Source organism: Sturnira hondurensis, unplaced genomic scaffold (assembly GCF_014824575.4).
Source record: "Sturnira hondurensis isolate 20B ecotype Veracruz unplaced genomic scaffold, ASM1482457v3 Scaffold0024385, whole genome shotgun sequence".
In the NCBI taxonomy this organism is placed as follows: Eukaryota; Metazoa; Chordata; class Mammalia; order Chiroptera; family Phyllostomidae; genus Sturnira; species Sturnira hondurensis.
The window spans coordinates 107,306-125,408 of NW_028097016.1; the positions used below are offsets into that span (position 1 = coordinate 107,306).

At 45.6% G+C, this 18,103-nt stretch overlaps 1 protein-coding gene across 2 annotated transcripts; it reads left to right on the forward strand.

Annotated features, from left to right (window-relative positions):
- The first annotated feature begins 3,615 nt into the window (after positions 1 to 3,615).
- Positions 3,616 to 17,763, forward strand: NEU3 (neuraminidase 3). Of its 2 annotated transcripts, XM_037038415.1 has the most exons (3): positions 3,616 to 3,922; positions 7,918 to 8,129; positions 14,311 to 17,763. In XM_037038415.1, exons 2-3 carry the CDS (start codon positions 7,923 to 7,925, stop codon positions 15,382 to 15,384), a joined length of 1,281 nt encoding a protein of 426 aa, XP_036894310.1. In that variant the 5' UTR covers positions 3,616 to 3,922; positions 7,918 to 7,922; the 3' UTR covers positions 15,385 to 17,763. The 2 variants fall into 2 exon arrangements, with proteins under 2 accessions (XP_036894310.1, XP_036894311.1); XM_037038416.1 differs by lacking the exon at positions 3,616 to 3,922 and having other exon boundaries at positions 6,321 to 8,129.
- The last annotated feature ends 340 nt before the right edge of the window (positions 17,764 to 18,103 follow it).

An 18,103-nucleotide genomic window follows, 5' to 3' on the forward strand; every position in this document is an offset into this window, starting at 1 on the left:
AATTCAGTATTCTGTTGCCATGACTATTGCTGGGCATGATGTTTTCTTTCCCTTAACAGCATCCCCAGGCCAGCCTGGTTGCCACAGCCTCCAGGTGGCACCTTGGACCAAAGGAGGCCTTAAGTATTCACATTTAATTCTGGTTCAGCCACTTGGATTCTCTTGTTGGTTTGACATGGCCCTAGATACAACACTTGGCAAAAGAGTCACCCCTGGAGCCTTCCTCTCAGAGGAAAATGGCCTAGTACACCTCTCCCAAACTGTTGCAAGCTCCTTAAACTTGACTGATCACTGGTTTTGCCACCCCACACCAGATGATGCTGAGTGCAATTTGAGAGCCATTTCCTTTATTCTACTGAGAAGTCTTGGAAAATCAGCACTTCAGTCCTATATATGTCATGCAAAACATGTCACAACTTCCAGAACCTCCCATCCCCCATTCTTGTAGCTATTACTCAAGTCATTCTATGGGGTAGCCAAATGCCACCTGGCTGGCGGTGTGAATGTATGGAACAGGTCAGACTAATCACTATCAGGCAGTCTTCCACAATAAGGACTGGTTTCAGTTATTCTGTCTGTACCAGGAGCTCTGGGGCCAGGAGACTACGTTAGGGACACCCTCAACCTGTATCTCCTGAATGATGTAGGTCCCATTTGGGGGCTCCGACAACTGTAAACAGGCATCATGGGGGGGGCAAAAAACTGAAATTTACTTATTAAAAATTGTGCATTTATTCTTACATTTTAAAATTTCAGTCACCTTTAAAGTACTCTCCATTTGATGCAATACATCTATGAAAAAGTTTTTTCCACTGTTCAAAATAGTTTTTGAACTTGTTGATTTTGATGCCTTTTAGTGCCTCTGCCATTTTTTTGTTTCACCTCTCTCTCGCCAGCAAAGTGTTTCCCTTTGAGGTCATTTTTCACCCAGGGAAACACAAAAAACTTGCTCAGGGCAAGATCAAGTGAATAGGGAGGGTGGGGCACGAAGGTCATGTAATTTTTTGGTCAAAAACTGCTGAACACTCAGCATGGTGTGGGCAGGCGCACTCGTAAATCACCCATCATGAAATGGGCAAACATGTTGAAAGCATCTTAAAAAAATTCACTGAAGGGAAATGCAGCCTCTCACAACACTAAATGGCACACTGATACAGATGGGTTCCTAGAACACTCACCTAGTCGGGGAAGCCTGTACTATAAGCCTTCCTCCCCAGAAGATAATACCAAGTTTTTTTGGGTCCCCCCTCATATATGTCCCCAGGGTAGACACAGATTATTCCTGTGTGGAAGCCAGGCACGAACTTGCCTTCCTCCCCAAGAATGTGTCTTGCACCATAGGGAGGTCCTTAGGGAAGCATCACCAGCAGATTGTGTAGCCATTGGATGACTGTGGAGATGGTTCCATAGGGCAGCTTCCTGGAGGGGTGACTGACTCATTTATGCACACTGTGGGAGTTTATCCCTATCTTGAGGGTAATTCTTTTAGAAATGTTGATGTGGAATTTGTTCCTGACTTTAGCAGAAGCCATCAATGATACCACCTTGGCCCTGGAAATGCATTCAGATGAGCCTCACTGGCCAGTATGGTTCTGGATGATAGAATGCTCAACTTCCTTTTGGGCCAAGATAGAGTCTGTAATAGCCAATGCATCCTGCTGTACCCCAAGGCAGGTATACCGTGTGGCTTTGTAGGGCAGACCTTGACAGCTTATGGTGGTGTCCTTGCTTGCTTGTTTGTTTTGTATGTGGTTGGTTGTTTATCCAGCTGGTTTGGTCTAGACCCTTCCTTCGGTATGATCGAGGTTGTTTCTGCAGGTCTCATCCCGTTTCTTTGTGTTCTGTCGACAGTATCCTTAATAAAATGCTGTATGAGACCATTAGAATGGATTTGGTCCCTATTCTGACAGATTAATCAGAATGACATACTCAGAAAATTCATCAGAAGCCATCTGCAAAGTGCAGTGGAGGCCGGAATAAGAGTACCTGTTTTAGCACGGAGAACTGGGAGGTCCTCATACAGGGAGTGAAACCCATTTGATTTGAGTCATGAAGCACATCATGAGTAGGGTCAAGTGTGCCCATTTTACAGATAAGGAATCTGAGGCACAAAAATTAAGTAACTTGCCAAGAGCCCTCAGCTAGGAAGTAGGCAGTCAGGATTGGAGCCAATGTCTCTTCACTTCCAAATATAGAGATTGCTACTAAACCTCACTGCCTCAGGTATAAAAAAGACAGACCATTGGTTAAAGAAGACCAAATTGAGAGAGATTTGTCATTACCTTTAAATATTTTTCTAAAATTAATTTGGTGATCCACAGAGTTGATGATTGTGAGTTTGGAGAAGTTTGGTGAAGAACCCTAGGACTTTGTATAGGCTCATTTTAAACAATGAAATATTTCATTCATAATAAGCATTAAAAATAGTAAATGAACACCTATGAACCTACTTTCAACTTAAAAAAAATGACCAATATAATCAAAGGCCCTTGGTTATCCTTAATCATATGTACTTCCTGCACTCCTGGAACTACTACCCTGAATTTGGTAGTTATTATTCTTATATATTTTCTTCATACATGTGTGTCCATTGACAACCTGTGGTATTATTTTACATGTTTTGAGACTTTTTATATGGCAGTTGGGTGAGGGTCCCCAAGACCACCCCTGGGTTTAGAGATTCTCTAGAAGGTGCCACAAGACTCAGCATATGGCCATACTCAGAGCTAAGATTTATCACAGCAATGTAGTAAAGACACACATCAGATCATAAAAGGACAAGACACAGGGGAAGCATGGAGACGTCCATGTGCAGGCTTCCTTATGTTCTCTCACTCTCATGGGGGAACACACTAAGCACACTTGCCCTTGGCAATGAAAATGTAGCATGTGTGCCATGTTTCTGCCTAGTGAACCTTTTAGAGACTCAGCACCCACAGTTTTTATTGGGGGCTGGTCATGCGGGCACCCTCTGCCTAGTACTCTCAGAAGGAAAATTTCCAGACTCTCAGAAGGAAAACAGGTTCAGCATAAACCATACTGTGTTCAAACAGTATGCACATAAGTCTACACTTATGAATTGGAATTCTACAGGAAGAGCTGTCCTTTTCCCCATTTACTACTTTATTCAATTATTCATATAAATCTTGACTCAGGTTTTATTTTCTTCAGTGAGTTATAACCTAATCATATTTTATGCAATATGTTACATGCACACACACACATATATAACATTATTACAATATTTATTTATTTTTGAGTAGGGGTGGTCCAATTATCTGGCTCCCTGAACCTTTTTGTGGAGTCCCCTCTGAGGTTCGGAACCTTCGCTTGACTCAGGCTGTCCTGGGAAGTTTTAAGCGGTCAAACCTATCTATAGACTGTCAACCAATGGAGCATGGAAATACGGGGTTGAGGGGAGGGTGGAGGGGTTAAAAATGGAAGGCTGGGGGGCGGAGCCAGGGAGCTGCACAGCGGTGGGGAGCTGTGGTAGGTCCAGGCTCTGAACAGAAATCTGGCGGGTAGAGGGGGTGGTGGTCAGAGAGGAAGGGGCAGATACCTTGCGCCGTGAGAGGCTAGGCAGCGAGGGGGTGGGGCCTCTGCTGCGCCTGTACGCAAGGGGCGGGGCCTCGGCCAGCCGTCGCTCTCAACTGTCAGCGGACTGTGGCTTCCGTATGACCTACCCCCGCGTCCTCTCCTGGTCTCCGTTTGGTTCTGTCTGCCTCACTGCCTCTCGATGTGTGTGTCTTCCGCTTTCTTCGCTTTTGGTGGTTGGATTTCGTGTCCATAGTCTCATTCTCCTGCTTCAGTCTCCCCAGCCTTGGTCAGTCTCCCAGGCATTCCTGTCCATAAGCTGAGAGCCTGCCTGCGCGCCCAACTCTGCCTTGAGAGAGGCGGGGGAACCGCCGTCCTTCCTGCGCAGGTGAGCGGGTCTGGGAGACTGGGGAGCCCCCCGAAAAGGGGCAGTGTGGGGGTTGAGTTCTGCAGCATCATCTGGGCTTACGAAATAACAGTTTTGAGGGAATATTAAGTCAGAACCACCCCAGTCGGTTAGCATCTCGGACGTAGAAGACTAATTTTGGGTAGTTCTGTTTTTGTTTTCCTTCCACAGAAGCCAAACTTAAAGCTGAGAATCATCATTTTAGAGATGAAAGGGAACAGAGACCGGAAAACCTTTTTTACTAGAGAGAGGTGTGTGGGCCGCAGAGACCCCTGACCTGGAACTTAAAGGGAGACCATGGTCTTGATCAAAGGGAGACCATGGTCTTGATCCAGGTTTTGCTACCGACTCATTGAGTGGCCTCACATAAGTTTATTTCTCTCCATGAGCCTCAGTTTTGCCATGGGTGGTAACCATGAGAAGGGTTTGGTCTACAGAATCTCCAAAAGCCTGACATATGGGTGCTCATTAAACAGTAGTTGTTTAGGAGTGAATAAATGAGTTTGGGAGGTTTTCTGAGTGTTCACTGGGATCTATGGAATTACGTTGTTCTTATGGCCTGAGAAATAGGTAGTATTATCTCCATTATAAGTGAGGAAATGGGCTCAGAAGTAAAGCAATTTGCTAGTGAGTATAAAAGCCAGGTCACGCTTCAAAGTCCATGCTGTTGATACATTTGTCCTCTCTCCTAGTAAGAGAGCAGGGAGGATTCCATTGAAAGGTGATTATATGAAGTAGCAATTAATAATATGAGTTCTCTGCTAACATGAACAACTCTAAAGCAGAACTGTATCAGAGTCTTCTCTATCCCTAGTTCCCAGTGTGTGGTTTGTGTGAAATAGTTTGGGTGTCAGTGCCAGAGTCACCACCACGTGTGTTAACACTGTCAGCAACATGATCAGCATAATCATGATGAAAACTAATGATAGTGACTGTAATTGTTGTAGGGATAGCAAAGCCATAAATGAAATTGGGAAGGTATCAAAATTTATAGTGAAGACATTGGAATTTATAATAAAGACCTTTATTTATGGTACTTTAAGGCTTAGGAAGCAGTTTACAGTGGTTCTTTGTACTGATCATCTTAGGTAGGTATTATTGTTATCCACACTTTACAGGCAAGGAGTCCAAGGCCTCGAGGAGTCCAAGGCCTCCAAGTGATTAGCACAAAGTCACACAATAAAGTTATAGAACTGGGGACCCAGTCTGGTCCCATATGACCAGTTGTTCTTGGGTGCTCTTTCCACTTCCTCTGCCTTTCCTTGTTCCTAGTCCTTTCCCCCCACTTTATGCTTATCCTGTGCTTTATTTGTCCTATTTCAATGTTAACTAATAATCATTTGATGGCTAATGATTAATAGCATTGATATTAACTCATAATCGAAGTGTTAGGTTATAAGAGTTTAAAATATAATTTCTTCCAGAGGTGCAGAAGGATTTAAATGCTTTTAAGTAGGGAAGTTGTAATCGTGATTGTTGTTACAATCATCATCCTCCTCCACAGATTTCAAGGAATGCAAGTAGAAGAATATGCAGGGATTGACAGTCTAACAATAATAACTGTCATATATTGAGCTCAGACTATGGGATGGGCCCTGTAACAGCCACTTCAACTTTTTCACTTAATTCTGTTAACCACTCTATTGACTTTTATAAATGAGGATCCTGAAGCACAGAGACGTTAAATACCATGCCCAGAATCATGCTGTCCTGGCCAGGGTCAAATTCTGTGTTCCTAACCTTTGTACCAGTTGGGCTCAGGGACTGATTTTTAAAAGAGAGTCTGATCCTCCTGGGCAGGAGAGCCTGAGTTGAGGGGAGAGAGTGACACTCTACATTTGTGCAAAGAAGGCAGTTCACCCATACCTTTCAGTTCTGCTATTGAGAGCCCAGGATGGGGGTGAGGTGGGGCTTTTCTTCTGGACTCAGGAGACCACCTCCCCATACCCCTCATGATAGTGAGCCGTGGTTCTAAGTTAAAAATAGTGACTAAATGATAGCCATATGCCGCTGAGGAAAGGTGGTCTTTATTAACACCGGGAGGATGCAGCCACAGGCAGTGTAGCTTTCCCCTTCAGTTCTTTGTCCACAGGGCCACCTGAGAGACTGAATGCATACTTGGTCATGCCACTGCTTTGCCAGAAACTCTTGAGTGGCTCCCATCTGTGGGATAAATACCTTAGTAAGGCATCAAAGCCTCCTAGGATCTGGACTCTGTTGACCCCTTTCAGACCCATGTCTGCTCATAGCTTTTCACCAGGACAGTCATACTGGATTGCTGAGGATCCCCACAGCTCATTGTATTTTCTGTCACCTGTAGGCTTTTCACATCCACCCTCTCCTTCTCTTTTTCACACTTCAGTTGGCTTATCCAGTTTAAGATCTAGCTCACCCATTCATCAGATATTAGTCAAGTGCCTATTAATTACCAAGCATGGTATAGAGGTGTAACAGAATAGCACAGACATATCCCTGTCCTGTATGGGGTGTCTGTTATTTAGTATATGTTTAACAAGTATAATGTATGGGTCAGCATAATGCATGGAGAAGAGAGCAGGGAAGGGGGATAAGGAGCTCAGAGGAGTTATCAGGGAAGGCCTTGCCGATTGATAATGTTTGAACCAGAGTACAAGGAGGTGAGGAAGTGAGGTCTGTGGCTATCTGAAAGAATATTCCAGACCCAGAGAATAAGGATATATAAGACAGGAGTGCTCTTGGCTCATTTGTCACCTCTCCAAAAAACTTCTGCTGCCTTGATCTGGACAGTTGCCCTTTTCTGTTTTCCCATATGCTCCCATGGTTCACCTCTGAAGTAGCACTTACTACACAATGTTGTAATTGTCTGTGTCTGTGTCTGTTTCCCTCCCAGGATGTGGGTTTCTTGATGGCAGGGGCCTCTGATTTCTGTCTCCTGAGCACCTACCTTATGGCCTGACTTGGAAGGCACCCAGAAATATTGATTAAATAAATGATTATGATCTATGGGCCTCATTCTTACAGCCTGATAATTTTTACAAATGTAAGGTAGGGTTTGGATGACAGGTGAGAGAGGTTAAAAAAAAAAGAATTTTAAGCCTGGTTCTGGCTGGCTAGCTTGATTCCTTTTTGGGCCTCTGGGAAGTAGAACACCTAATTTTCTTTGAGAAATGTACCTAGAGACTTCCATTTTCAGGATTACGGCTGGCTATCCAACCTGTAAAATGGTATATAAAATATAACAAAGCGCTTTAAGCTGAATTTGCAAGAAAGTAAGAGAACTCCCTAGGGGCCTAAAAACCAAGAGTAACCTGAAAACCAGAGAAGTTATAGTTAGCCCCTTCACCTGACCCCAGCTGCTCTGTTTGTTTGCTGGCCTTACTTACCTAGAAGCTTGGCCTTTAATAGACAGTGCATGAAACTATGGGCCTGCAGGGGTCAGAGACTCTGGCTGGAACTGAGATCCTTGCATGAAGTCCCTTGAAAGCCTGCACCTTCTGGTGGGGTGGACTAGGGGAAAAAATCTTGCTACAGATGCAGAGATGACAAAGGAGATTGCCTTTTATCCTAGGCTCCAGTTGAGGAGAAAAGTTTCCTCAGAGAGTTCTTAAACACAGGCATTTGCTCATATGGATTTGGGTTTATATTTATGTCACCTGAATGACCTCCAAGTGAAGAAATGTCACTTGGCATTAGAAGCTTTCTGGGCTGGTAATACCCCTGGATGATTGGCAGAAGCATATGCAGAACCTCTGGAGAAATCCACTTGACACAGGCTGCATAGGATTCCCACAGCCTGGAGGATAGATTTGTTAAAATAAAAATGCATATTGCTGGCTTTGTGCTGTTGACACCATGGTGTTATTTTCACCAAAAAAGGTAAACATTTGAGTAGATCTCTGCCTCTTGGTGATCCCCAGAAATGGAGTGATAGAACAGAACTTATATACAGGCCAGCGTTTGGATATGGACACACATTTAGCTGCCTCCTATCCTTGCAGAGGTCATGGAAGAAGTGGCATCCTGCTCCTTCAACACCCCTCTGTTCCAGCAGGAAGACAAGAGCGGGATCACCTACCGGATCCCAGCCCTGCTCTACGTGCCCCGCACCCACACCTTCCTGGCCTTTGCAGAGAAGCGCTCTACGAGCAGGGATGAGGATGCGCTCCACCTGGTGCTGAGGCGCGGGTTGAGGACTGGGCACTCGGTACAGGTGACTCCTCATCCCCAATCTGGGCCTGGGCCTCAGTTTCTCTCCATATTTGCTCAGAGCACTCAGAGTCTGTGCTTTTCCTATCAGTGCAGGAAGAGCCCTATGTGGGAGTTGAGGGGGAGCCTCTGCCGGGGCATACTGATCTTCTCAGGCACTCCAACACATAGGAATTGTCAGTCACATTTTAAAGATGAGAAAACTGAGGCTCAGAGAGCTTGCCACTTGCTCAAGGTCACACAGGTATGATAAAGGAGTAGAAGCAGGCTTCAGACTTGGTCTCTGATTCCAGAAGCCTCCGTGGTTCATGTGTCCTTTTCATTTACATTCGCTTTCATCTTTATAAGTCACCCAGGAAAGTAAGCATTGTTAGCCCAGGGTTGCTGATGAGGGATCCTGGAGCTCTGAGAGGTAGTTAGCTTGTTCAAGGCCACAGCTAGCAGATGAGGGGCTGTGGGATGACAACAGTCTCCTGCTGCTGCTCTTCTTCCTGCCTCTTGCTTTATTCGATTTTATCTCCGATTTACTCAATTATAGAATCTTGAAATTAGAAGAATCATCAGTCCAACTTCTTTCCCGGTGTAGAAATCTTCTGTGCTCCATTGGTAGCTACCCATAGCTCAGTGGTTAAGAGCCTGGTTTTGAAGTCAGGAAAGATCTAACCGTTTATTGGCTGTGTGACCTTGGATACTTGCCTCTGTTCTGTTTCATCGTCTATAAAATGTAATAATAGCAGTTATAATACATAGTAGGAACTCTACTTTAGTCATCTTCTATAAAGGGTCTGCTTACCCAGCTCCTCAAATCCTGTGGCACCTGTTAACTTATCTTGGAGGCACGAGATGATCTGTGCTCCTCTACAACTACCTGTTGGTCTTGTTCCGCCTTCTGGGGCAGTGAGTTTATATGTAATAAAGTCCCTTCTGCCGGGATGTCTCTTCCACGTACCTGCGAGTGGTGTTCATGCCCTCTGAGTCCTCTGTTTTGGGGACTCGACAACTCTAGTTCTTTAAGTGTCTTTCCTTCTTGGCCACGGTCTGGATTAGGTTTCCAGGCCCTTGAAAACTATGATGATCCTCCTTGGGATCTGGTCTGGGATGCTAGTGTCCTTTGTCAGAGAATGGTGCTCAGAATTGAACTTGGACCCCAAGGACGGAGCCACCCCAGCAGTGAGGCGGCTCTCCCACCTTGTATCCTTTCCACGCATCCCAAGGGAGAGCAGCATTTACTTTTTCGATCCTGCAAGACACCGTTAACTAATACTAGGATGATAGTCAGTTAAAACCTCCAAGTCTTTTTCACATTTATTGTTCTTTTTTTAAAAAAAAAAACCTTTTGTGGTAAAATACACCTAAGGAAATTTTCCATCTTATTTCAAGTGTACATTATGGTGTTGTTAACTGTATGCACAGTGTTATACAACACATCTTTTTAGGACTTTGTCATTGCACTACGGTTGATGACTTTTTAGGACTTTGTCATTGCACTGTCATTGATGACTACGGTTTCATACACATTGAATGGCTCCTCATTTCCCCCTTCCTCGGTCTGTAGAAACCACTAATCCACTGTTTCTGTGAGATTGATTACTTTAGGTATCTCAGTAGGATCGTGCAGTGTTGGTCTTTTTGTGATCGGCTTATTTCATTTAGAACAGCAGTTTTCAACGGTGTTTCACAAGACTTTTTAGAACACGCAAGCCTGTTTGTTCAGGGGCACTGGCCTCTTTTCCCTTAGATTGTCAAATTTAAAAAATGACAATAGCTAACACAACAGTAGCTGTCCAGTGTGAGTGAATCAGAATTATACCTATTTTGTTAGATTGGCAAAAAATATATTTTTCGGTGTGCTACAGAATTTTAGTAATTAGCTTATGTGTGCCACGAGGTGAAAAAGGTTGAAAATTGCTGATTTAGAATAATATCCTCAGGGTTCATGTTGTAGTGTATATTCTTCTTTTTAAAGGCTGAATAATATTCCCCTGTGTTGACCCGCCTATTGGTTTATTCGTTCTTCTGTTGGTGCAGACTCAGGCTGCACCTTTTGGCTCTTGTGACTAGTGCTCTGTGAACGTGCTGGGGAAATGTCCCAGTGCCTCGCCATCCCTTTGAGACGGTGCTTTCAGTTTTTTGACTCTACACCTAGAGCCGTGGAACGGCTGGGCACATAGTGATGCTGTTTTTAATTTCTCGAGGAGCCTCCATACTGTTTTCCACGGTGAGCACACTATTTTCTTATCCCATCAAACAAGTGTTTCGGTTTCTCTGTGTCCTTGACAACACTTCTTCCGTGTTTCTTGACAGTGGTCATCCTAATGGGTAAGAGGTGATATCAAAAACTTCTCTCGTTATTAACAGCACTGAGTATTTTTTATACACTTGTTGGCTATTACATTTGTTATTTTCCCCCCATTTATTGATTCTAGAGAGAGGGGAAGGGAGGGAAATAGGGAGAGACTCATTGATGTGAGGGAGAAACACTGATCAGTGCCTCTTGCATGCGCCCCAACTGGGGACTGAACCGCAACCCAGGCATGTTCCCTGACCAGGTATTAAACCGGCAACCTTTTGGTTTGCAGGGCAGCACCCAACCAACTGAGCTACATTAGCCAGAGCTGCATTTGTTAATCATGTTTCTCCATCCTGATTTTTAAGCCCAAGACTTGTTTTATCTCTGTTAACCCTCAGCTTGTTTGTTTCATTGCTGCAACTGGTTGAGATTATTTGGATCCTAATGCTTTCATCTTTAGTTTACTGTTTCTTATAGCTTCATGTAAAGTTTATTTTAGACATAAAATAAAGTCATTCTCCTTTCAGTTACTAAGGATGGCTGAGCTTCTGATTTCCCTGACTAACCTGCCCAGTAATTCCCCGCCCCCTGTTCCTAAAGGTAGTAGCAGTGCTTGTGGATTTCGTATGTCGTGCTGCGTCCTGCTCAAGGTTCCTGATCTGAGCAGTCGTAGTCTTCCGAATGCGTTTGCAGCAGAGTTACTTCTCATTGGAAACGTCCACCCATTCAGTGCTACCCATAAAGTGTTGGGTTCCACACAGGATGCTGAGGAGGCAAGGGCTGTATCCCCAGAGCAACAGTTGGAAATGAAATCTACTCTCTAGGCCTCTTCTTTGCAGTTAAGAGGGAGAGGAGCGTCTAGACATTGTTTATAGAATATTGTTTCTACCTGAGAGCATTTCTGTAATCCTTCTGTTCACTCCTCCCTTTCATTCTTCCCTCCCTCCTTCCCTTCTTTCTTCTTCCCTCTCCTTTCCATTCCTGTCTCCCTTCATCCTTTCTCTTTCCTTTCCTCCTTTCTTCAACAGACATTTATCAAACACCTACTATGTACCAGGCATTAAATCAAGGGGGATGTGTGGAGGGAGGCAATAAAAAAGTTGACAGATTCTGGCCTCTCTTTGCAAAGAAATTACACAGCCAAATTGGAGAGAGAAAGTAGAGCTGTGCATAGATGTAAGTGTCCAAATCTCCCATACAGAACCCACGAAGTGTCACAAGGCAGGTTCAGCCCCTTGTGGGCTATTTCCTTAGAAGAAGGAGTCAAATGCATTTGAGGATCAGAGAAGCTGTTGTGTGGGCCACACCATTTAAGCTGATTCTTGGAGTGAGTGAGTCAGTGGTGAGCGGAATCAAAGGTTTCTCCCTGGATTCTCCACATCCAGAAATGGTCTTTTCCTTCTCTGACATCCACAGTGCTTTATCTCCTCTCTCTAATGGTATCCGTGAGGCCCTGGAGTTTGCTCTGTGGGTGCTTTTCCTGTCCTCAAGGCAGGCCTGACGGCCCCTCCCACTGCTGGCCTTCTGGACCTTGATTCCAGAGAGCCACGGAGAACTTAGGTCCTGCCTCTGGGGGGTTAAAATGCAGTCAGACAGTGAAATGCATTTCTTATGCAATGACAGTTTCCAGAGAGTAACAGTGCCGTTTGGGAGGATTTAGGAAACAGCTTTCAATTAGTTAGCAATCTGGGAGAGCCTTATGGGGAAAGGTGGGCTTCTATCCAATAATTATGTTGACTCGGGCACATATGTTTGAAGTGTTTATAGTGCACAAGGCACTCTGCTATGGAATGGGCTGCTCTAGAGATGGTGAGTTCCTTGTCTTTAGACTAGTTCAAGGACAGACTGGTCTTCAGGCAGAAAACTTAGACGAGAATCTTCTGTAAGGTGGGAGTTGGCACTGAGTCCTAATGATTTGGAGAATCTGTGATCTGAGTTTTGCTTAACAGTGGTTTTTGCTCATTCATGTAAGAATTAAAATTCTAAAACTTCTTTTGTTTCGTCTAGTTCACACATTTACATGGCTGAGAAATAAAAACAGTGTAAAAAGGTGGCCCCCCTCCCAGTCTTGTACCTCCTCTTGCAGCTGGTGGTTTCTTATGTGCCCTTCCGGCACTGCTTCTCTCCGAAACAGAGAAATGCAAGCATGTGCCCGTGGTGCTCCCATTCACAGCATTTTAATGTGAAGCGATAACAAATGTACAGAAAACATAAGACATAGCGTAAATGTCAAATGCACCAAACATGAATGTCAGTTCTGAATTGACAGAGCCAACACTTGTGAATTCACCACTCAACTCAAAAATAGAACATTGCCAGCAACTTAGAAGCTTCTCATATGTCTCCCCCTCCTTCCCAGAGGTAGTTACTATTCTGATTTTTAGCTCTTGGATTTAGTTTTGTTTGTTTTTATTTTAATCTCTGTATTTTTTAAATTACAGCTTGCATTCAATATTATTTTGTATTTCAGGCGTACGGCATAGCAGTTAGACAGTCATATATTCTGTGTATCCTCTGTGTTTGGCTTCCTTTGTTCAGTATTATATTCTTGAGGTTTACCCAAACTAGGTGTGCAGCTGTGATTTGTTCATTTTCACTGTTCCAAAGTATTTCATTGTATGACTATATGACATTTAATTGGCCCATTCTGCTGTTGTTGCATATTGGGGTTAGCGATTTTGTGTGTGGATAGTGCTGTGCTGAGTACTCTCCTCTGTGTTTTCAGTACCGTGTGCATGTACTTTTGGTGGCTTTCTGTCTAGGAGTGGGATGACTAGGTTCCAGGATGTGTGGATGGCCCACTGCTGTCGATGATCCAGCCAGGTTTCCAGGGCGGTGGTTGTGAGGGCAGGTCGGCCTCCGTTTCACCCTTACTCCTGGGATTCAGCCCTTTAGGCTTCCAACTCCAAGCAACGAAACCGGGCTTCTGTTTGTTTTGTCCTCTTAGCCCCATATGGCTGTCAGGAATCGCTCAGCCTCTCCGCCTGTCAGTTACCTCTTTTAGAATTACAGAAATACTTTGAGAGGAAAAGAGACTTGAAATACCAGGCCAACATTGTTTTTAAAATATACCAATGAGGTCAGGCCTCTCTTCGTTCGTGATGTGTCTGGTTAGGTGCTGTCTCGTTTTACCCCCACCACAGCTCCTCTCCGAGCATGTTATTACATCCTCCACTTAACTGGGGAAGAAGCTGAAGTAACAGAAGATTAAATAACTTGTCCAAGGTCACACAATAAGTGATGAAACCAGGGTTTGAACTGCATACCTCTGATTCCATGCCTGAATTTTTAATGACAGTGTTATGCATCGCCTTCCCAGGGTAGTAGAGGAAGATAAAAAAATCTTTGTCTTAAATTTCCCTTTATATGCCTAAAAAGTCCATGTTTGTCTGCCTTGCTCTGTGTTAATTCCTTTTCTTCCTTTCCTTCGTATTTTTTAGACCTTCCTTTTAAAAATATTATGTAGCTCCTCTCATGTACTGAGCACTGGAGATACAAAATTAAAATAATTTGGTTTCTACCCTCAAAAGATTCATAGTTTAGGGAGGGAGCCAGTCACAATAAAAAGTATAATATGATATAATAATTGCTATAACTCCTCTGTTTGGACAAAGAGGAAGCCTTTGGTAGAGGAGAGAGAGTGTCATGGAAGGCCTCCTAGAGGAGGTGACTCTGAGTTGAATTTGGGGGGTGAATTGGGCATCTAGACAAAGTGAGGAAGAATGTTTCAGATTGAGGGGATAGCATGAGAATTCAGTGAATACTTGGCCCTTCACAATTTTACAGATTTCAGCACCATTTATTTCTTTTCTCTGAAAAGTTCTAATGCTTTTACTGGGCCTTATGTCTTCCCATTAGTCTCTCACTCCTCCCTCTCTCCCTTACTCTTGTCTAGTGGGGACCACTCACGCCACTGGTGGAAGCCATGTTGCCTGGGCATCGGACCATGAACCCCTGTCCCGTGTGGGAGCAGAAGAGCGGCTGTGTGTACCTATTCTTCATTTGTGTGCGGGGCCATGTCACTGAGCGTCAGCAGATTGTGTCAGGCAGGAATGCTGCCCGCCTCTGCTTCATCTGCAGTTGGGATTCTGGCTATTCATGGAGCGACGTGAGGGACCTGACGGAGGAGGTCATTGGCCCAGAAGTGAAGCACTGGGCCACGTTTGCTGTGGGCCCAGGCCATGGCATCCAGCTGCGGTCGGGGAGGCTGATCATCCCCGCGTACGCCTACTATATCCCTTACTGGTTCTTTTGCTTCCCACTACCATGTAAAGCCAGGCCTCATTCCCTGATGATCTACAGTGATGACCTGGGGGCCACATGGCACCATGGCAGGTTCATTAAGCCCATGGTGACAGTGGAGTGTGAAGTGGCAGAGGTGACTGGGGGGGGCGGCCGCCCTGTGCTGTATTGCAGTGCCCGGACCCCAAACAGGTGCCGAGCAGAGGCTCTCAGCACTGACCACGGTGAATGCTTTCAGAGGCCAGCCCTGAGCCGCCAGCTCTGTGAGCCCCCCCATGGCTGCCAAGGCAGTGTGGTGAGTTTCCGACCCCAGGAGATCCCACGTGGGTGCCGGGACCCTATTGGCAAAGATGCCCCCACTGTTCAGAGCCCTCTGCTGGACAGTTCTCTGAGGCCAGAACAGGAAGCTGGAGCGCCGTCAGAATCATGGCTTTTGTACTCACACCCAACCAGTAGGAAACGGAGGGCTAACCTCGGCATCTACCTCAACCGGACTCCCATGGAGGCTGCCTGCTGGTCCCTCCCGTGGATCTTGCACTGTGGGCCCTGTGGCTACTCTGATTTGGCTGCTCTGGAGGACGGCTTGTTTGCCTGTTTGTTTGAGTGTGGGACCAAGCGGGAGTGTGAGCAGATTGCCTTCTGCCTGTTTACAGAACGAGAGATCCTAAGCCATGTGCAAACTGACTGCACCAGCCCTGGTAGGAACGCTGAACTAGTTCAGAACTGATTGGTTTAGGATCCAACTTTCCACAGAAGGGAAACCAGTAGAAGGTAGACACGGCCAGGGCAATGGAGGCCAGGACAACAAGAGGTTACTGAAGCTATGGGGAATCCCAAAACTTAATATTCTGCTCTCTACCTTTTTTTACCTCTTCAAAGAGTAAAGTGAAAATTTTGCCATAGCTACTGCAGTAGAAATAGCACTGAATTATGTGAATTAGGAGACCATGATGTGATCCTGGGCATGCCATTGCCCGGCTCTGGGACCTTGAACTCTCCGGGCCTCAGGGCTTCGTCTGCAAAATGAGGTGATGTGTTATGTGATTTCTCTCCCTCCTATCCCTTGGGAAGACAGGGCGCCTGCCTACTCCCTGATCAGCAAGTCCTGGCTGCCTACTGGACTCTGATCTCAAAGTGGAAATCACAGGACTCATCGTTCGAATCCAGCTGTGAGTTTACAAGCAGGTGCCATGCCATAAAGAAGGATGTGGACTGTTTGTTCCGTTCTTAGTAACAGAAACACCCACACCCTTCTAATCGTGCTCAGAGCTCTGCAGGCTGACCTAGAGGAACTGGGCAAAATGGCAGAATAATGGCCTCACCTGCCTCCTTCAGCTTTGCAGCTCTGCTCAGCCTGCCCTTCCTTATCCAGAAGGCGTTGCTTCTTAGGGAGAAAATGATGGCCTTACTCCTGTGAGAGATGAACCTGAAGTTCATGTATTAGGGTGGCTCCTGATGGGAAAAAGACATGGCGTATAGCTTTAAAGCACAGGCAAAACTTCCCAGTCTCTGCCCTCAAGGAGCTCACAGTTTATGAGGCTAGAAGAGGGAAAAAATTAAAAATATAAAGAAATGCAGTGGGTAGGATAGTCTGTAGATGTTGGAGCTCAGTTGGTGTGATGGCAGCTCATTGTCCTCATTGCAGCTTTGTTGTGTCTGGAGTCTGCCCCAGTTCTTGTCCAGGCTGCCGGGTTTCCCCTAAGTTCATTTTTCTTAGAATGCTGTCCTGGCCCAGCCACTTCATTGGCCAGTGGAGAAAGTCTCCGAACTTAGGAAGGTCTGTGGACACAGAGTGCTGAAATCACCATTCGTGAAGTGGAGATAGCATTTGTCTAGTAGTTTTGGGGCTGAACTTGGCCAGTAGTGGGTCTCGTGGATGATACCAGGTCGGTTGCTCTTACTTTGGATTGTTTCCCCCGGAGTCTTGTTATTGCAAGAGAAATTCTATCATGAGACATTTCTTTTTTTGTCCCCCTTAAGCTGGGATATCAGCTAAATACAAGGTGGAGGGAGAGTAGGTGTGCAGTTGTTTGCATGGAAAATAGTACGGTAATAAACTTGCTCTGCCCCACCCTGAATCTGTGGCGCTAAGCAGTGAGACCAGCAGTGGTAGAGCACAGCCTAGGATGCACCTGTCAGGTGGGGGAAGAGCCCTACAGGTGGGAAGTGGAGGTTAGCTTCACTCACTTTAGCATGGGGCTTAAGCCCGTGTCTTAGTGTGGCCTCTCATACGTTTGCTGTCATCTTCCCAGAAGTCAGTCGTGATCATTCATTCACTTATGTATACATTTATGTAAATATTTCTTGAGTGTCCATGCATCATGTAAGGTTCTGTTGCCATTCCCTGGTTGAAAATAATTTTTGGCTCTTCATTGCTAATTAAAGGGTATTTACATTTAGCATGGCATGTAGGACCTTCAGTTGTTGGGTGAAATAATGATTGCTTATCTCTACTTCTTAATATGAAGCCCATTGTCAATGAAGACCTCTGTCCAGTTGGCAAGTGGGGGGAGCTAGAGGGTTGGGGTGGGCAGAGTGGTGGTGCAGGGAAGAGAACCCTCCTGAGTAGTAGAAACTTCTTGTTCAGCAAAGCGTTCCTGAGCACTATACTCCGAACAGATAGGGATGGCGAGGGTGGATGGCTGAGCTCTGCCATCGGGCTAAAGCGTGGAGAGAATGAGACTCAGGACCTTCCTCGACGTCCCTTCTTGGGACCATCCAAGAAGTGTCGAGGAAGGGACTTCAGTGGCATGCTGGTGTGGACCACAGATGGTTAGTCCAGCACTCACAGGATGTCTCAACCACCCCTCAACTGCCCCCTTCGTCCTTCTTCCCCTTTGCTTTGGGTTTGTTTCTCTTAGTGAGAAACTCCCAAATAGGCCATACATTCCCTTAATAGGTAAAGGGCCTACATGCACATTTCGGCAAAAGAGGGTTGGGGACAGGCTTAATCCTGAATGAGGATGAGAGAGAGGGACTGAGTGAATGATGGTGGCTTTAAAGAAAAAACAGCAGACAGACGTCCTGGCACCTGTAGGGGGAGAGAAAGTGGTACAGACCTGAGGCCTTGGCTGGACAGGTGATGCAGGTGGTGGTTGCTGTGAGGAACGAATGATACCAGGCCAGAGCTGTTCCCCAGAACACGTGGGGACAGAAGGAGCCCTGCTCAGGGCAGCAGGTTAGGCTGCAGGGAAGCGCCTACCCAACCCTGCAGCTTGAAGCTGGCTCAGCTTGTCCGTGCTCCAGGAGACCCACAGAAGCAGCTGTGCCGCTCCAACGCTGTGTGTATTACCCAAGACCTTCAGGGCCTGAGGACCTGCTCCATGATACTGGTACCCTAACTAAGTCTGTTTCAGCCACTTCCAGGTTGGTAAAGATAGGGCAGGTGGTGGCGGCTATGAAAGAAAGTAGGATGAAGGCCTATGTTCTAGAGCACAGATGGCAAA

Bases quoted from the DNA above. Each gene is read 5' to 3' on its own strand.
- NEU3 (XM_037038415.1), top strand. From the start codon at position 7,923: ATGGAAGAAGTGGCATCCTGCTCCTTCAACACCCCTCTGTTCCAGCAG. The intron at 8,130-14,310 runs GTGACTCCTCAT...ACTCTTGTCTAG, and splicing joins GGACTGGGCACTCGGTACAG to TGGGGACCACTCACGCCACT.